General features: G+C 48.2%; 1 protein-coding gene across 1 annotated transcript in view; it reads right to left on the minus strand.

Annotated features, from left to right (window-relative positions):
- The window catches only part of LOC104367512 (dynein axonemal heavy chain 9), a 79,301-nt gene extending 61,298 nt beyond the window's left edge, over nt 1-18,003 (minus strand). The window contains exons 1-11 of the mRNA XM_042802311.1: nt 17,935-18,003; nt 16,942-17,138; nt 13,596-13,754; nt 12,709-12,839; nt 10,112-10,323; nt 9,683-9,916; nt 7,948-8,115; nt 5,027-5,143; nt 3,970-4,120; nt 2,828-2,942; nt 859-927 (exon numbers count right to left, since the gene is read on the minus strand). Of these exons, the coding sequence (XP_042658245.1) occupies nt 859-927; nt 2,828-2,942; nt 3,970-4,120; nt 5,027-5,143; nt 7,948-8,115; nt 9,683-9,916; nt 10,112-10,323; nt 12,709-12,839; nt 13,596-13,754; nt 16,942-17,138; nt 17,935-18,003 (1,622 nt within the window). The remainder of the gene's footprint in view (nt 1-858; nt 928-2,827; nt 2,943-3,969; nt 4,121-5,026; nt 5,144-7,947; nt 8,116-9,682; nt 9,917-10,111; nt 10,324-12,708; nt 12,840-13,595; nt 13,755-16,941; nt 17,139-17,934) is intronic.

The following is an 18,003-nucleotide window of genomic DNA, read 5'->3' on the forward strand; positions in this document are numbered from 1 at the left end:
CACTGCAGTCAGTCTCGGGGAAATTCAGCTCTTCGAGAACTCTGTGACACCACTGGGGATGGAAACAGAGAGGGCTGAATAGGGGTCCTGGTATCTCATACGGCAGGCACAGTCCCAACCACTCAAGCAACAAAGTCTCTTCTGAAACATATTGTCACCTGTGCAATTTGGGAAATGTCACCCAGAAAGCACCGTCTCTGTTGAAGTCACCTGGGATCCTTTGCTGGTCCGCTCCCTTCTTAAAGGCTGCACCACAATTATTCAGTGTTAGTTCTGGTAATCAGGAACAGGGCTCCCTCCAACCCCCCTGCAGCACCCAGCAGCCAGGCGTCTCAGCTCCCTTCACTGATGACAGAGAGCAGGCCCTGCAGCGACATCTCCTGCCTCGAGAGGCGGCTCTTCGCAAGGGAAAGCCCAGAGCAACCAGTTAAGATTTAACATCAAACGTTAAGATTTTAAGTCAGGGGTAATGAATCCCACTCCAAAGTTTGTAATATACACATTAGAGCCACTGTAAATACACTCTGTGAATGGGCACAAGTGGACTGAGAATTCCGCTCAGTCCAGGTTTTCTACCACAGCAGCTCCTCCATCCAACAGAAGCTTGTTCCAATGTTTCTGCTAGGCTGCACAGCCTCCATTCTTCCCATGCAACCTTCTCATTTCAAGACATGACAGAAAGACTGTGGTATATAGCCACAGGATTCCTCCTCTCTCATCAGAAAGTTCCCTCTGGCTTAGAAAGACACATTCCCAGGCCCTGGGCTGGCAAATGTGCTGGAAGGTGGCTTAGAGGAGAAGAAAGCTTTTTCATACAGTCACAGCTTTTCCTGAACCACCACCACCACCACCACTTACTTGTCAAGCAGCTGGATCATTTCTTCATACTTCTTTATCACCCTCCTTCCTTCAGCAGAGTCCAAGCAGCTGGAAGCAAAACAGAGCAGCTCAACACTATGCTTAGCTGTGTGAGGCCATATGCTGCGTTTACCGCTTCCCAAGATCATCCACCAGTTTGCAGGCAGACTCTGACTGGGGACCTTGGATTTCACCCCCACCACATCACCCAAAATTGTTGTGCTGCACAAAGGCTATGCAAGCCCAGTGCATTCTTTCTCGGGTGTTTGCACGGCAACCTGCAAAATGGCAACCACATCCTGAGAGGTGAAAAAGGGCTCAGTGCTGCTGAAGGAATATTGGTCTCTTTCACACATCTAATGCTCCCAGTTTCACACTCAGTATTTGCACAGAGCATGGCAAACTCTGCTTACCAGCCAGCACTTTCTAAGATCAAAGAGGCTCAGAAGGAGGAAGAATGTGACTCCTGGTATATGCAGCTCTTTGTGGTGCCAACTTTGTGCCCCTCAAACCGTAGGGGCAGGGAAGAGCAAAGGCATCCTGGAGCATGGGAGGCAGAGCCCTGGCCATGCTGCCAGGGCTATACAACAGCCTCCAAAACCAGGGAGGCAGCCAGCCAGAGTAAATCTTACAAGGCCATCATTTTCACATTGTTTCATCTACAGTATCCAAATTTTCCTGAAAATGGTTGACTTTGCAGGACATTTTGACAAAATATGAATTAACTTCAACAAAACCTCGCAAAGGTAGTGCCTGAGAAGTCACCACTGGGTAAGTGCTGATCAAACCTTCTGGAAGTAAACAAGCCCTCTAAGCAAATCCCACCAAAACCATCTCCATTCTTCCTTTTTAATCCCTTTTCCCTTTCAAGTTACACATAGGAAACAGCATCACCTCACCCCTGCTGCAGAGCATGTTATTAACTCTTTTAAACAGTGGGAAGAAAATCAATGCAAACTGCAGATCTGGGTCCTTCTTCATGGTTTACAAAATACATAATTCAGATTCAAACTAGACATGATAACCTGGGCTCTGTGCTGAGAACAGTCCAAGAGCTTGTTCATTGCACTGATGTCTTTACTGCTGCAGAATAACTGTGCACTTAAAGACGCTCACTTAATGGCAATACACTGTGAGAGAAAGCTACAGATACTGCACCATGATGGAGATGGGTTATTTTGGCTAAGTACATAAAAAAATAGTGGAACCATTTACTTAGAATCCTGTCCAGCACAAGTAAAGCTATTCCTGTGAGCTACAAGGTACAATCCCTGGAGTACTTTCAGTTGTCCCAAGTCCAACACTGCTTTGCCTACAGGGCTTTTCAATGCTGTCCCATACGGTGTCATGAGATGTGGCAGCTTTGAGTGTGGGGCCACACTTCTCCGAGACCACACATAATAACAAGGATTTGGTGATAAGTGTTCCATCACTAGTTTCCTTCCCTGATCTTGGGAGACTGATCCTTTGTTTAATGCTGAGAAAGTTGTCTTCTGCTAGTGCCAGCAAAGTCATCATCTGTTCACCAACCTGGAAATTCATCTTAGATGAGTCCAGTCCAGCACCTCTCTGCCATTCACAGCGTGGATGATGCCAGAACCAGGACTTGCAGCCAAAGGTTGGGCTGCTCCCAAGAAGGTCCTGGAGAACACGCTGAGTGGGATTGTGGTGAGGATTCCAATACCTCTTTCAACTGCAACCTAGGACTATGTCTGAAAGCTGAACAGCCCATGTGCTATCCCACTGTGCCTCTTAACCACATCAAAACAAATAAAGTAAGTTCCTTAAAAAAAAAAAAAAGATTGCAGGGAAGCAGAAGAGCACCGGTGCAATCACTTCACAACTCTTTGACTAAGGATTATTTCAGCTATAACCATTGGATAATGTTCAACACAGAAGGAAAATCAGATCCATTACAGAAAAGATATCAAGATGGTCATAAAGCAACTTAGCTGGAACAGACACGTACAGATGTGGGATGTGCCTGAAGTGACCAAATGGCACCTGGATTCGTGCTCGCAGCTCCCGAGCCCAGCTCAGTGCTCCAGCTACCGGTGGCATGTTCTTGTGCACAGAGGAGGGTCCTGGGGAGGACACATTGAAACAGCATTTGACTGAACACTGCAGTTGTAACCCCAAAGATACACCAGCAGAAAGTCATCTGCACAAAACTGCTCCAATTTCCCAGCTTCCTTCCTTAAACCCAACATCTGCTTCGCTGCTGTAGGTCTGTGACCAGGGCAAGTCTCCTAGTGCCTCTGGACCTTGAATAAGTATCTGAGATCAAAGGAGAAACCTGGCATATGTTAGAAACAGAGATGATACAGGGGCATCCTTTGCCTGGGATGCATTCCCTGCTCCCCACAAACAACGATGTAGGGATTTCTGACCAGGAGCTAGTTATGACCATCTTAACTAACACTCACAAAACAACACCTCCCAAAATTAGCAGCAAATGATGGACTCGTCCTCTATGAGTCTCTCCATTCCTTTTGTTAATCTGTACTGGTTCCAGCAGTGCTGCCTCTTCTGGTTCCAGTACAGTCTTTCTGAGGCAAGTAAACGGGTCACTGTTCAAAAAACCACACTCTAATCCTCATAATCAGATAGGAGTCTAACCACTCCCTCCCCTGCCAATGTTCATGGGAAATAACAAATGTAGAAAAGGCTGATTAAACCCTTGGTTACAAAATCCCAGTCACATGCCTTGCAATTACAGCATTACAAGGGAAAGGAAATAAATTCACATTGGGGAGCACACGAGCGGGACTGAAAGTCCCATGGGGTGCTCGAGGCAGCGCACAAGTGTGGAGAGAAACCCCTTGTCACAACTTTGCTGGGGCAAAAGCTCAGCGTGTGTCTTCATTCCCAGTCACATATCATGTATACACATTTTAAAAAGGATATTTTTCCCCCAAACAGATTATTTGCTTTAATACTAAGAAGAGAGCTTTCCTAGGCATTTCCATTTCTGCTGGGACCTATAGAGGCTAAAAACATTTGCAATTTAGGAAGTTTTGGTTTCCTCGGGAAAAGGAAATTTTTTTTGCCCAAAATTAATCTAAATCCCATTTCCTGTAAAATCAATTTTACTCAGCACATGCCACCCACCGAGCTCCAGCTCTGCCTGGATGTGCCTGGAGTAGATCAGCCTAGCATGGTCCAAAGCACTGCTGAACATGCTGATGAGGGCAGAGTATTTGTCAGCAGCATCTGCAGCAATTATTGGTCGCTCCAAAAGGTTTCCGAACATGTCCAGCAACTGTGGAGGTGAAAAAGCGGGGAAAGAAGGGAAAAAATTCACAACCCCAACTTCCACAGAGACACCTACCCAACGGGATCTTGCTCACTAGCCCAGTTGTCTGCGCCAATGGGCACTTTGGAGAAGGAAAATTTATTTTCCCTGCTTTTCCAAGTATTCCCTCCCTCTGTTACAGAGATGCTCAGACTTTCTCTGTGGGTGAACCATATTCCAAATGTTATTCTCCAAATTCTCCAAAATTTTCTGTTTTTTCAAAGACCTTAAGAAGACAAATACTATCACTTTCTACAGTCTTTTCTACAAACACGTGTATTGAAATTTTTCAGACAATATCATGTACTTTTTCTGCAAGACAGATTAATTCGTAAACACAACAGTCTTGTTTCTAGAAAAACCTGTTTCCAAAATTGAAATACATCCATGTATTAACAATATTAACAAGTTGTTGTTAACAATAATCACCTGGTTTTTAACAATGGTTCTCACCAGGAAATCTTGGAAAAAGCATAATCTTCTCCAACTCAGACACACAAATAAAACTCCTGGCATCCGAAAGCCTGATTTGAATTATTTCTTTGACTACTCTTTCTGAAACCGAACAAAGGTCTATTCTGTTTGTGTCTTAATGGGAAGAGAAGAAATACTCCCAAGGCTTTCAGCAAACACACTGCTGCCAGCTCCACAGCTTGACGGTTTGCGAGGAACCCACAAGCCTGAGCCTCACGAACCCAGACCACCCCAAGAGCTACAAGTCTCATTGTCCCCCTGTCCATTCCCATGAGCAAACACCAGCCCGTGCACCTGTAGCTACAGCACTGCCCGGCCTCCTCTGTGTGATTCTAACTCAGGCAAACTGTAGGCGCCTGAATTCCCTTCTACAGAAGAGAAGGCACACAACAGCCAAACCTTGAAGGCATGCTCCAAGTCTGAGGCATCATCGAAAGCCTGGATGAAAATAGTGCCCAGCCGGCGGTCAATGTCTTCTACTTTCTGCTGGAAATCAAAGGCATCTTGCTCAAACTCCTGCAGGAAGGCAAAACAGTGAACCGTGAGGCTGTGAGATGGCACCAAGAAGGTACCTGCAATCTTCTGATCCAGAGATCGTTCCTTTTCTTAATCACCATGAATTAAAACCACTCCTCTGGACAGCCTTCAGCCACTGCAGCGTGGCAAAGCTCCATGGAGCCTGAGGACATTTCCGTACAGTCCCACAGCTGAGATCATGGACCTCTAGGATAGATTCTTTGGCCCCGAGGTCTTTCCACAGTCCAACAAGCACTAACTTCAGCCTAGAGGCCAGATGGACTATTTCTGCACCCTCTCCCCCCTCAAGTTGGCCTGAAGGCTACACCATCATCCAGAAAACAGATGCACCTGCTGAGTTCCAAATCCAATCTATTTTCAAGCCGAAAGAAGCCTGTGGTTTTGATAGTGAGTGGCTGTAAGTGGGGCAACAATAAAGGCAGTTTCAAAACACTGGCACAGGTTGCCCAGAGAGAGATTGTAGCCTCTCCACCCATGGAGACCTTGGAGACATTTAACCTGACTGGTCACAGTCTTATTCTAGCTGAGCCTGCTTTGAACAGGGGAGGTGGACTAGGTGGTCTCCAGAGGTCCTCCCCCACCTCAACAGTTCTGTGTTTCTCTAATTTCCATCACCTTCTGGCACTGCTTTTCTTGCTCCAATTGTAAGAAATCCTTCAAAGTTCAAGCATAAAATCTAGGTTTGTTTTCCTACAGGTAAAAGAGCCCAAATCAAAGATGACTTGACAAACTGGGAAATTTCAGTCTTTCTGTCCTAGCTTGGACAAAGCCACCGAAAATTAGACCATATGTCACTTTTCTGAAAGGACAAAGCACAAGGCAACAGCTTTTGCTATTATCACTGCTGAGCTCCAGCAGAACCAGATGCCATGTTTTAATTAAAAAAGGGGCTCTAGAAAGTAACAGAGGATGCAAAACTCAAGCACTGAATGAACAAGCAGGACGAAGGAAGTGATCATCTCCCTGTACTCATCACTAGTGAGGCTGCACCTCGAATACTGGGTCCAGTTTTGGGCCCCTCACTACAGGAAAGACACTGAGGTGCTGGAGCGTGTCCAGGGAAGGGCAACGGAGCTGGTGAAGGGTCTGGAGCACAAGTCCTGTGAGGAGCAGCTGAGGGAACTGGGGGTGGTTGGTCTGGAGAAAAGGAGGCTGAGGGGAGACCTTATTGCTCTACAACTCCCTGAAAGGAGGCTGGAGCGAGGTGGGGGTCGGTCTCTTCTCTCAAGTAACAAGTGACAGGACAAGAGGAAATGGCCTCAGGTTGTTCCAAGGGAGGTTTAGATTAGGATTAGGAAAAATTTCTTCACTGAAAGTGTTGTCAAGCCTTACAACAGGCTTCCCAGGGAAGTGGTTGAGTCACCATCCCTGGAGGCATTTAAAAGGTGTAGACATGCCTAGGGAAATGGTTTAGTGATGGACTTGGCAGTGCCAGGTTAACAGTTGGACTCGATGATCTTAAGGGTCTTTTCCAACCTAACTGATTCTATGACTCAGAGTCACACAAAAGGCCATGGGGTCACTGAAACCAAGCCAGCTCCTGCACAATTCTTTCTGAGCCCCGCCTCCCGAAGGAGAGGTGACATGGAGCAAGCAGTTTTCCAGCAAGAACCTCCCAGGCAGCACTGGGGACATGCCACCCACTGCAGAGTTGTACCAGGAACTACAAGAAGCAAAGCACAAGCCACCCATCACCACACCAGACAGGTCCCAACATCTGAGGGAAAGGCACACCAGCCCTGTGTCCCACTGCCAGCCCAGCCACCTTTAACTCCAGCACAGTTTTTCTTAAGGGAGCAAAGTAGGAGCCTGCTGGAGGGATGATTTTGCTCTGGAATTATCTTCCACTTGGATATCTGCCATGAACAGCTGCCCCATGAGCAGTGTGAGACTGAAGCTTCTCATCACAGAGCTTCCCTATGGCCACTCCCGTTTTAGCACTCCCTCCTCTAGATGTGTGAACAGGCCAACCATGTCCTGCTCACCAGGCACAGAAAACTGACTGCAGGGCAAATGGGACAAGCAGCAGAAAAAAATCAAAGATCTTCTGAGATCAGACACAACCATGGGACACAGACCCCTTCAGAAATTCCATTCCCACCCTTCCTTCATAGCTCACCCAGGCTCTGCTGCTCGGTGTCAAAGCCAAGAACAGAAGTTTCTGAATAGACAGTAAGGAGGCCTGTGGCATGTTTGCTTTGCCCTGCTTGCACAACACATGTTACTGCAAGCATCTGTGATCTGGATGGCCACTGAGCCATGACCCAGAGGGCTGGGAATATTCCTTTAATTAACGCACTACTGATAATAAAATACGGAGTCCTTGAACTCTGAGAGCACCAGATGCCATGCATTCAACTAGACAAGAGCAAACACATTCCCAGAGATTACCTGAGCTGGCCTTCATCAGGCAAGCTAGACATCAAGAGCAGGAAAGCAAAGAGACGTAAGTGTTGTTACAGCTTATACACAACAGCAAGCATCACGTACAGGGAAAGCTTGTGTAAAAGGCAAGGAAATCCAGGTTTTCCAGATGCACTGGTCTAAGGTCCAGAACTAGCAAGACATGCTAGACATAGACCTGCAAGAACTCCCAAATCGCTGCAGGAAAGGCCAGTGACTCCCTGTTTCCTACAGTGACAGATCAGATTATAACAAAAGGAGGAAGGAGCTGGGAAGAAGTCAGCAAGACTGCACATGAGCCAGAGCTCTGTTGCAGAGGAAGCTGCTGCTTTGGAAACATGCACATGTTGCTGGTGGTCCCAAAAAATGATCCCACCTACCGTATTGGTCAGCTCAAGACAGTCATAGGTTTGCTCTGCAAACACCTTGTATGCCTCCTGGAATTCTTCATACATGTCCAGCACCTGCTGGCCCAGGGCCTTCCCTTTAATCCCGCTGAACTCAATCTTTTCCAGCTTCATCAGGTCCAAGGCAGTTGACAGGATATCCTTCAAAGCCAATGGAGGCACACACAGGTTAAGATGTTGACAAAAGAAGATGGCAACAGTCATCACAACACACAGCTACACTTGCTGTCATGCCGAAGTACCTCCCCGAGCACACTGCTGGTGCTCAAGCTGAGTGGAAGGAAGCAGGGGGAGCCAGATCTGCCCAACCTGTCCTCGTCATCAGCTGCTACTCATAACATGTCCCTCCCTAGTGGGATCTGCTGCTGACACCAGAAGAACAACATAGAAATAACAGCTGCCCCTTGCTTTGTCTTACAAGGTTGCTTGAAAAGAAGAGGGGATGGAAAAAGTGATGGGGAGAGACAGAAGCTTTCCTAATTAACAGGCTTGTGTGCACTATGTTTTTAATTGTTATTTTACAGCTCACTCCACAGGTCTTCCCCCTGACTGCATATGCTGCAGCCATTTACTGTCCCAGGAGGTGTGGGACAGACATGGAAGGAGGACACTGGCACCGGCCAAAAAGCACAGTGCTCTGCCACCACAGCAGGGCATGTGCAGCTCAAAACCTCTCGATTTTTCCTGTAGCCCATATCCATAATACTCAAGCAATGAGCAATCGGTGCCCAGAGCCTTTGCAGAGTGATAGTGCATAATTACTGTCACTCATACTGTTCTCACAATGACCTGCAGTTACTCCTGCGTCTGCTTAATATTCCTCTCTACATTGGCCAGCACAAACTGGTTAGCTGCACACCGAACCCTACTGGAAACCATCATTATGAACAGTTTTATATTAGATATCATTCATGGTGGTTTTCAACATACTTAATTAAAGAATGCACAAATTTATATAGTGTGTTTAAACCAGTAAAACCTTCTGTTTGACTGGAAAGGAGAGAACAGGGTTGCTGCCACACATTCAGACTTGCTGTCTGCAGAATAACATCCCCTCTGGCTCAAGGAGCCCTTGGCCACACTGGGAGCTGAGGGACAATGGGATTCATGACACCAGATGTCCCTGCCTCAGATGACCATCTCACAGTGACAAGCCTTGGCAAACAAGGACACCCTGAGTCACAGCACCCCTGGTGGACAGACCATTAGGACGTGAAGGGATGCCCTGGAGAGGAATGTGTCCCTGCTCCTCCCCAGGCCCATGTGCCACAGCCAAGAGGGGCCCAGCCCCAAGGGGAGCATGTGGCCTCTCCAAGTCAGGCAGGACTCAGCTCTAAGGTGTCTCTGATGGCAACAGGAGAACTAGAAGATTGTATTGCTTTATTTACAGCTGTGTAAACCACAGCCCCCAGTAATCCCCATTCCCTTGCCCCAACAGGAACAAGGAGTCCAAGAGGACTCTTGGGAACAATGATACACCCACCAACCTGACCAGAAGGACACAGCTGTGTATCTTACACATGAACTGAGCAGGCCATGGTAAAACAAGGACATTTAACAGCAGTAACAGGAGAGCTAACAGCAAAGAGGGTGGCACCATCCCCTAGCATCAAGCCGAAGCTACAGGAAGGGAAGATGCCAGCAAGTGAGTTCATGGCTACAGAGCTCTCCTGAAGGCTTGCAATATTTTTCAAGACCAGAGTCTCACCTCCACCATCTCCAGTCTCTTCAGGAAGCTGTCCAGCCTTGCAAATACCATTGTAGCGTGGAAGTCCCACTCCCTCACTTCTTGGCCTGGTTCATAATATGTGTGCAGTTTTTCTCTTCTCTCTTCAAATGCCCCTTTGAAAGCATTCAGGATGCCAAGCACCATTTGCACCTTGCCTAGGCTCTCTTCCATCTCCCCTTTCAGAAGGTCTTCTGGAGACAGGTAAACCAGGGCCTGGAAGAGCAAAAATCACACCTGAGAGATCACTTCTGCTGTCACAGAAAATGGTGACTTCTTGCGCTGAACATGTTTGAATCTACCTCTCAAGTTAAAAATCACTTTGCCAGGAAAGGATGGGGAAAAGGAGGAGAGAGGACTTTCATAAAAAAAAACCTTCCCTTGGCAAACACAGGCATCATGGCCACGCACCTTCTGAATGAGAAGGTTGCAGATTTCCTGGAGTAGCACTACTATCCGCACAGGCACGTTGTAGTGCTTGGAGGTGACCCAGATCAAACACACCACGTGGAGCAGAGGGACCAGGAAAGGCTTCATCTCGCTGAACTCAATCCTCTCTATGTTCTCCAAGGGGTGCTTGAGGGGCATCAGGTGCAGGTGAATGTCCTGAGCTTCGGTCAAAGCTGTGTGAAGAGATGGCAGAAGTGGTATGATCCACCAACCTGTGGTGCACTGGGTTAATGAGCTGGATGCTTGCCTCACCTCACCGGGTGGGAAGGTGCCTGGGAAAACAAACAGTCCTGACAAGCACAAAGCACAGTCACCTACCTGTGTGCTGAAGACTGCTCACCCACAGCAGTAACCAGAACAGGAAATAAACTGACATGATGGTAAGAGATGGGGAGCTGGGACAGGGCTTTGTGCAGGTGCTCAGTCCCCAAATGCTAAATGAGTTGCAGGGAATGTGCCCAGCAGCGCAGAAAGTACAATGCTGCCAACACTATGAGCAGGCTACAGGCATTGCTATACAGCATCACAGGTGTTGTAGCAGCACAGGTCTTGGCCTGAGCTCATTTTAGCTCGGGTTTGGCTATAGCAGCTCCTTACCCAGTGGACAGATGACCATGGTCCCTCTTGTCCTGGCTGTAACAGCAAACCTGTCAACAGCAAGGCAACTAATGTTTGACTAGTTGAAAGCTTTAGCTTAGCTTTGTACAGCTGTGTGGTTTTACCCTGAAGAATTATCCCAGAGTGCAAGCATTAATAAAAGCAGGTGATCATTGTGCAATTAAACCTGGGGACCAACAAGAACAGAAGTGACAGGAGTGCTTGAACGCCTATAAAAATAACCCCCAAAACCCAAGACTAAGGAAGAAATAACTCCCACTATGAACATTGCCCTTCCAGCAAAGATGACAGACAACAGCCACACCACCACATCAACAGAGTGGGCACACTATGGCAAGGGGCAGAGACTTAAAAGCACATGCATACAAATCTGAACTGTGTTGTAATGGAAATTAACAATTATAGTCCAAATTATCCAATTAGGGTTAGTATTTCTGTAACTGGATTAAAACCAAATATTTGTTGTATTTTGATTAGATCCTTAAAGCATTAATTAGTCTTACAATGAACTCTTGGCTCCTTATATAAGGGGTGTTTCTCTAGCCCATATAAATTGCACAGTGTAGAATGTGACACAGACCCTTAATAGAGTAAATGTTTCCACATGAAGGAGTGAAGAACAGCATTGTCAGTCAGCATGTACATAGCTGGCAAAGTCTGAATGGTTTTGTCTTGCCAGAGACCAACTGGATTGAAGATGGACATGGAGGGTCAGCCGTGTCGGTCTATAGGGTAGGAAGCAGCAGAACTATACTGTTTTCCACTACGGAGGGGAATTTGCAGTGTTTCCTTTGGCTGAACTGAACTCCCCTAAACAGAGTTCACCAGGAAAAAGATGATTCAGGAAAGCTGCATTTTTTAAGGTAGAATTTTTTTTTCACCTACAGGCAATAAATAAACCCTCCCTATAAGTCTTCTTATGAAAAAAAAAAAAAAATCTTTAATTTCCTAAACTGGAAAATGCAATCTTGCCATTTTTCTGTTCAAAGCTCTCTTGTCTTACTGCATTGTGCCAGACTGGCAAAATAAAGGTGAGAAGGCAGATCTGCTGCTGCACACGACCACCTACAGGTCACCCGCCCCGCCGGCACCCTCGGGGCTAGCTCTCCCTGACAAAGTGGCCCAGATGGCTGGGGGCTGGCCAGCCCCTGCAACCCTGGCGGGACATTACTGGACGGGGATGTGGCCAGAGATGTGGGACGTGAGGCTGTGCTCCCTGTGCACCAGGCTCACGCTCGTGCTGCAGCCCCTCACTGGTACCAGACCTCCCCACCGCACTGCTATGACGCAGGATGCAGAGCTCTGCCTCTGCCCAGCTCTGCCTGGATATGGGCACAGCTGCAGGGACCCTGCTTTCCTCTCGTGTGACACAGGTGACCCCACCTGCCTGCTTTCACCAGAGGCTTTGAAATCCTCATGCTCAAAGGTCCCCATCCTGAAGTGCAAACTGCTGTTCCTTTAGAAAGGAGGTTCAGGTTGCAGCGGCCAAAGCCTGAGAAATAGCAAACGGAGTACTTTCTGTTAACTACATAATCTGTCCTCTTATCCTGAACCCCCATTCCTGCAGACTGACACCAGAGGAGCTGACAAAAGTTGGGATGAGTCCTGATGGATTAATGTGAATGCTTTATTACAGCAGATTACATTCCCAAATCCACTCACCCTGACCTTTGGGAAAGGTCTGGTTCAGCAATCAAGCTTGTCCCAGCCTGGAAACAAAAGCATCAGATCAAGCACAAGCAGCCCAGTTTCACTCTATAAACCAGAAAGAGGGCCAGAAACAAGGCTGTAGTCCCCATGGTCACAGCAAAATCCAAATGGCCAGTGCTGTTACAGCCACAACGAGCTTACAGCCAGTAACACCAGGCTATGAAAAAAGGCCAGAAGAATTCGCATGACACAGAAGTCAGCATTATGGTGAAGTTGTCTCAGCATCTCACCTGCCTCAACATCCACGAGCATAGCTTTGAAGGCTGGGACATAACTGCTCTCAACTCTCTCCAGCACCTCCATCATGTTCCTGACCTTCTTTGTTCTCAGCTGATTGTAAATGCATTCCAGGTCATCACACCTGCAGCAACCAAGACACATTACAAGCCCATTTTAGGGCAGCATCAGCTGTCCCCCCACATCATCCATTTCCCCTGAGCCTGATTCAGGATTTCCTCCAGCTACACACGGACTGAGTCCCAACAGTGAAAGGGAATGGGAACAAGTTCCTGCAGGAAGCACGGACGAGCGCTACAGGACAGACAGATGGTGCTGGAGTTCATACTAGCAGGACACAGCTGAAAGAAGCCATGAGGTGTTTCTGCAGGTATTAGAGACAGCTCTCCAGCAAGCAGGGCTCTGCCCTGAGTCAGCCCAAACCCACGTGGCACAAACGTTTTCAAAATGCAGGAGGAAATTCCACTCCCTGACTCTTGAGCATCTAACCCCCTCTGGCACTGACAGATGACCAGCAGCCAGCTGAGGTACAGGGTTTGCAGAAGGCCCTGCAGAAGGTGTCCCTCAGCTCTTACTCCTGCAGCTGGTTCCTAGTGAACACTGCCGGAAAGAGCATTTCTAAAATAATTCCCTCGAGGTGTAGCCCCTGTGCTGGGGCTAAGTTAGAACACAGTCAACTGCCCAGTGACCTCACAGACACTTTGCAGATCATGATTATTTTACGTGTGTGAGCAATTTTCCTTAGCTCGAGTCTTTACAGGAACCTGAGGCAGCCTGGCTCTTCTCAGCTCATAGAAGTAGCAGCTCTGTCACCAGCACTCCCCCTCCACCCAAAACCAGTGCCAGTGCCCACCCCCCCCAGTCAGGCTGCCCAGGGTACCTGTTCTTCCAGAACTCCAGTTCAACCTTCGGGTTAGGGTTGCTGCCTTGCAGGAGAGGTTCTGAAGACTCCTTCCTCAGCACTCCCTGGATCTGGTGGCTCCAGTCTATGATGGCTGACTCAGTGGCATGTACAAGAGATTTATCTATTAGCTCCAGGCTGCAGGAAACAGACAACAAGATTACCTTTGCTTTCTACTTGTTGTGCATTGCTCGGTTGGATTTGCTTCAAATAACTGTGTGGGCAGCTGGATTTTACAGATTACAGTCTAACTTCACATTTCAAAACCACAAAACAATCAAACCCCATAAGATTTTGCCATTATTTTAATACAGGAATTACACCCTGGAGAAAATGGGTGAAGCTCTGCAGCACTGTGGGCAACAACACATTGTTCATAAAATGAATGGTGGAAACGAAGAGCGAATTGCCACCCCTCTGCACAGCCAGTCACTGTTGCATCAGACCCCTTTGGTTCAGGGTCTGACCTGGAGAGCCATACCTCCAGAAAGATTATCTCTCCCTGTACTGTTCTCCCTGAATCTATTCTATCTCCCCACAGTCTTTAAATTGCTAGATTCAGAAACTACATGAAGTGGGCTGGAATGTTGAGGGCAGATCTCCCCACTGCCTTGGAATCAGTAACTTGTCACACAATCCCACCTGCACCACATCCTCTCTGAGGAGTGATTAATTCCACTGCACTCACTAACACATCTCCTGAGGTCCCACAGGTGCAAGCATGAGGCCCAGACATGACAATGACATGATGTGCAAATGCATCTGTCTCTATGGACCTTCCAGACTGTGTTATTTTGGACTGGGACAGTCTCACAGCACTGCAACAGTCAAAATCCTTCCACCCCAAGTTTCAGGCACCAATCTGGTGGACCAAGGTGGGAGTTCCCCACATCTGCAATGTGAGCACCCTGCCAGACCTATCAGCTAGCAAAGGATGGTGATTCCTCAGCTGTTGGACATCTTGCAGGATAAAGACTGGCTGCACATGTGGCTGCCCAGTGATCTGGACAGAGTGATCGGGTGCACCCTCTGTGAGTTTGCAGGCGACATCAAGTTGGGTGGGATTGTTGATCTACTTGAAGGCAGAAAGGCTCTACAGAGGGATCTGGACAGGCTGGACCAATGGTCTGAGGCCAATTGTACAAGATTCAACAAGGCTCAGTGCTTGGTCCTGCATTTGGGTCACAACACCACCATGAAAGGCTACAGGCTTGGGGCAGAGTGGCTGGAAAGCTGCCCAGCAGAAAAGGACCTGGGGATGTTGGTTGACAGCCGGCTGAATACGAGCCAGCAGTGTGCCCAGGTGGCCAAGAAGGCCAACAGCACCCTGGCTTGTATCAGAAATAGCGTGGCCAGCAGGACTAGGGTAGTGATTGTCCTTATTGCTCTACAACTCCCTGAAAGGAGGCTGGAGCGAGGTGGGGGTCGGTCTCTTCTCTCAAGTAACAAGTGACAGGACAAGAGGAAATGGCCTCAGGTTGTTCCAAGGGAGGTTTAGATTAGGATTAGGAAAAATTTCTTCACTGAAAGTGTTGTCAAGCCTTACAACAGGCTTCCCAGGGAAGTGGTTGAGTCACCATCCCTGGAGGTGTTTAAAAGACATATAGACACAGCACTTAGAGACATGGTTTAGTGATGGACTTGTCACTGCTAGGTTTACACTTGGACTCAGTGATCTTAAGAGTCTTTTCCAATCTAAATTATTCTATTCTATAATTCTATTCCATGATTCTAACTAGTCAGAAAATCTGTGGTGGCTTTCCTGGGGATTGTCCCTCAAGGACTGTAAGTAGAACTTCAGAATCATGACAGCTACCACAGAGATCTAACTATGAATGGAGAGAACCAAAATTATCAAAGTTGTTCATTTATTTCTTTAAGAGAAACATAAGGAAATGAAATGGGTGTCTGGGAAGCTGTCTGGGTTGAGTGAGTGGTGGGTTTTTTGGTAGCAAGGGGGGGGGGCTATAGGGGCAGCCCCCTGTGAGAAGCTTCTCAAAGCTCCCCCAGCTCCAAGTCAGCTCCACCTCTGCACCAAAACTGAGCCCATCAGCCACTCCTCTGCGATAACATATTTAAGAAGGGACGTGGTGAGGAGCAGTGGCTGCAGCTGCATGAACACCAAGGTCAGTGGAGGAACGGAGGAAGAAAGGAGGGGGGAGGTGTGCCGGAGCAGAGACCCCCCTGTATCCTGTGGGGAGACGGCAGGGCGGCCCCCCCCTGCCACCCATGGAGATCTACGGTGGAGCAGACATTGATTTATGGCCTGTGGTTTCCGCATGGATAATCAAGATGCTCTGCCCGAAGAAGGCTGGGGTCTTGTGGGAAAAGGCAGCCCCCGCTGCTGTAGTTCAGCGCTGGGAGGATTGCAGCATGCGGGGGTGTCCCACACCGGAGCAGCTTGGGAAGGGCTGCAGCCGTGGGAGGGACTCCAGTTAGAGAAAGTTGGTGACCCATGACAGAGCAGTTCTCAGAGAAGATGTTCTCAAGATGTGGCAATGCTTCACACTGTCGTACTCTGTTAAGTGTTTTTAGTGTCTGTAATAAATGTATGTTCTTTTGTTCTTCCCCTAACAAGCCTGCCTTTTGCCCATGACCATAATGGGTGATCTACCCCTCCCAGGCCTATCTCAACTCCCAAGCCTGGCTCATTTGACCCTTCTCATTGCTGGAAGAGAAGGGAGGAGTGAGCAGCTATGTGGTGTTTGGATGCCGACCAGGCTCAAACCACGACAGAAGCAATCCTACTTCTCCAGGAGGACAGGAAAACAGGTTCCAAACCTTTCTATGGGACCATGAACAGTTTAGGAGGTTGCAGGGAGTTGTAGGTGTTTTTTCCTGTGCCTTTGCATGATAAATCTGGTTTTAAAGGGAGACAGAACAGTTCTGACTGAGCAGGCAGCATGAATCACTAACAAGCGAGTCATTTAACTTCAAAACAGTACATTTTGAGAGCATGCTTTGACAGACAGAGGCCAGAAAAAGAGAGAATCCTGCCTTCCCATTCAGTGGCATCAGGGAAACAGGAGAGGTTTTGCCTGCAGGGTTTGAGTTGTTTCCTCATTGATCCAAGCAGCTCATTGCTTCTCTCTATGACCACATGACTTACACTGAGTTTTTCCTACCTGAACTGTTGCACAGCCCCCAAAGCCAGAGCCCACAAACTAGAGAGCAGCTAGAGAAAAATACACCCATCTTGGTAGTCTGGATGAGCAGCAGATGATGGGGAGAAAGAGTCCCCATGACTGGGAGTAAGGGTTCCCAGAAGACACAGCACATTCATCAGCAAGAGAAAACCCAGTGGAGAACAAGGGGTGCTACTCACGATTCTTCATTTTCCAGATCAATATCTTCGATTCCCTCCGAGCCAGCTGGAAGAGGCAGCAAGGTCTTGCCCTTTACTTGGCCAACCACCATGTAAACAGCACTTTTTAGGCTGTGGACATGATGTATAATGTCTTGTGACACCACTCGTGGCCAGCCTTGATGGTTCTTCTGGTTTGTCAGGATGGGCACAATCACCTGTAGCAGAAGTCATCAAAGAACAATGGAAAAGAAAGTGCTACAGGAGACAGACAAGCGATTGGGCTCTGAGGCCCTTACTTGGCCAAGCCTGGAGACTCATATTCACTGCTGTCTCAAGCAGTTCCCTGCCTATGTGAAACAAGGGCAGATGATGATGAACGGGCCTCTCTACAGGCCCACTTTGAATTCAGGGGAGCGGGTGTACTGGTATACAATCAGCTGGCCAGGGTGGAAGCCAGCAGACAAGTGAGCAGCCCCATCCTCGGCCTCTCCCAGCCCCTCAAACCTGCAACTAGAGATAGCTCCATGGGCTCCTGTCCCCTTGCCCTCACAACAGCTCCTGGTGCTTGCTCCCCATGTCACTGCCAGTAGGCAGGGCAGGCAGGCAGGCAGGGGCACGGGCTTCAGGCAGCCTTTTAAGACTAGCAGGGCTGTCCCTTGACGGCAACCCCCCAGGGTGCTGAAAGGAAAGGTCTTCTAGTACCTCCAGGGATCTACTGCTGGTGAGGGTCACCTAGGTCCCCATCCCAACTGTACTGCAGGTCTTGAGCACAGACACTTTTTAGGTTATTTTCCAGGATTGCAGCCCACTAAATATGATTTTTATCGGTGAAAGTTCCCCGGGTCTGTACTGACCCCACAGCATGGGGTCTTGGGGCTGGTCTTGGCTTGCCTGGTCCTGAGCTGCTTTTGGCTTGTTTGAGCTGTGATACCAACACAGTGTCTGTCACCTACCCTGGGCTGGCTCCGCTCTGGGACCAGCCTGTGGCAACAGCCAAGGTTGGCAACTCACCAGGGGCTGAGTAGGGTCTCCACTCCAGTGCACCTCACACACCCCCTCCTTTATTCCACTGACCTCCAT

This window comes from Tyto alba, unplaced genomic scaffold (genome assembly GCF_018691265.1).
Source record: "Tyto alba isolate M040663 unplaced genomic scaffold, T.alba_DEE_v4.0 Super-Scaffold_39, whole genome shotgun sequence".
Classification (NCBI taxonomy): domain Eukaryota; kingdom Metazoa; phylum Chordata; class Aves; order Strigiformes; family Tytonidae; genus Tyto; species Tyto alba.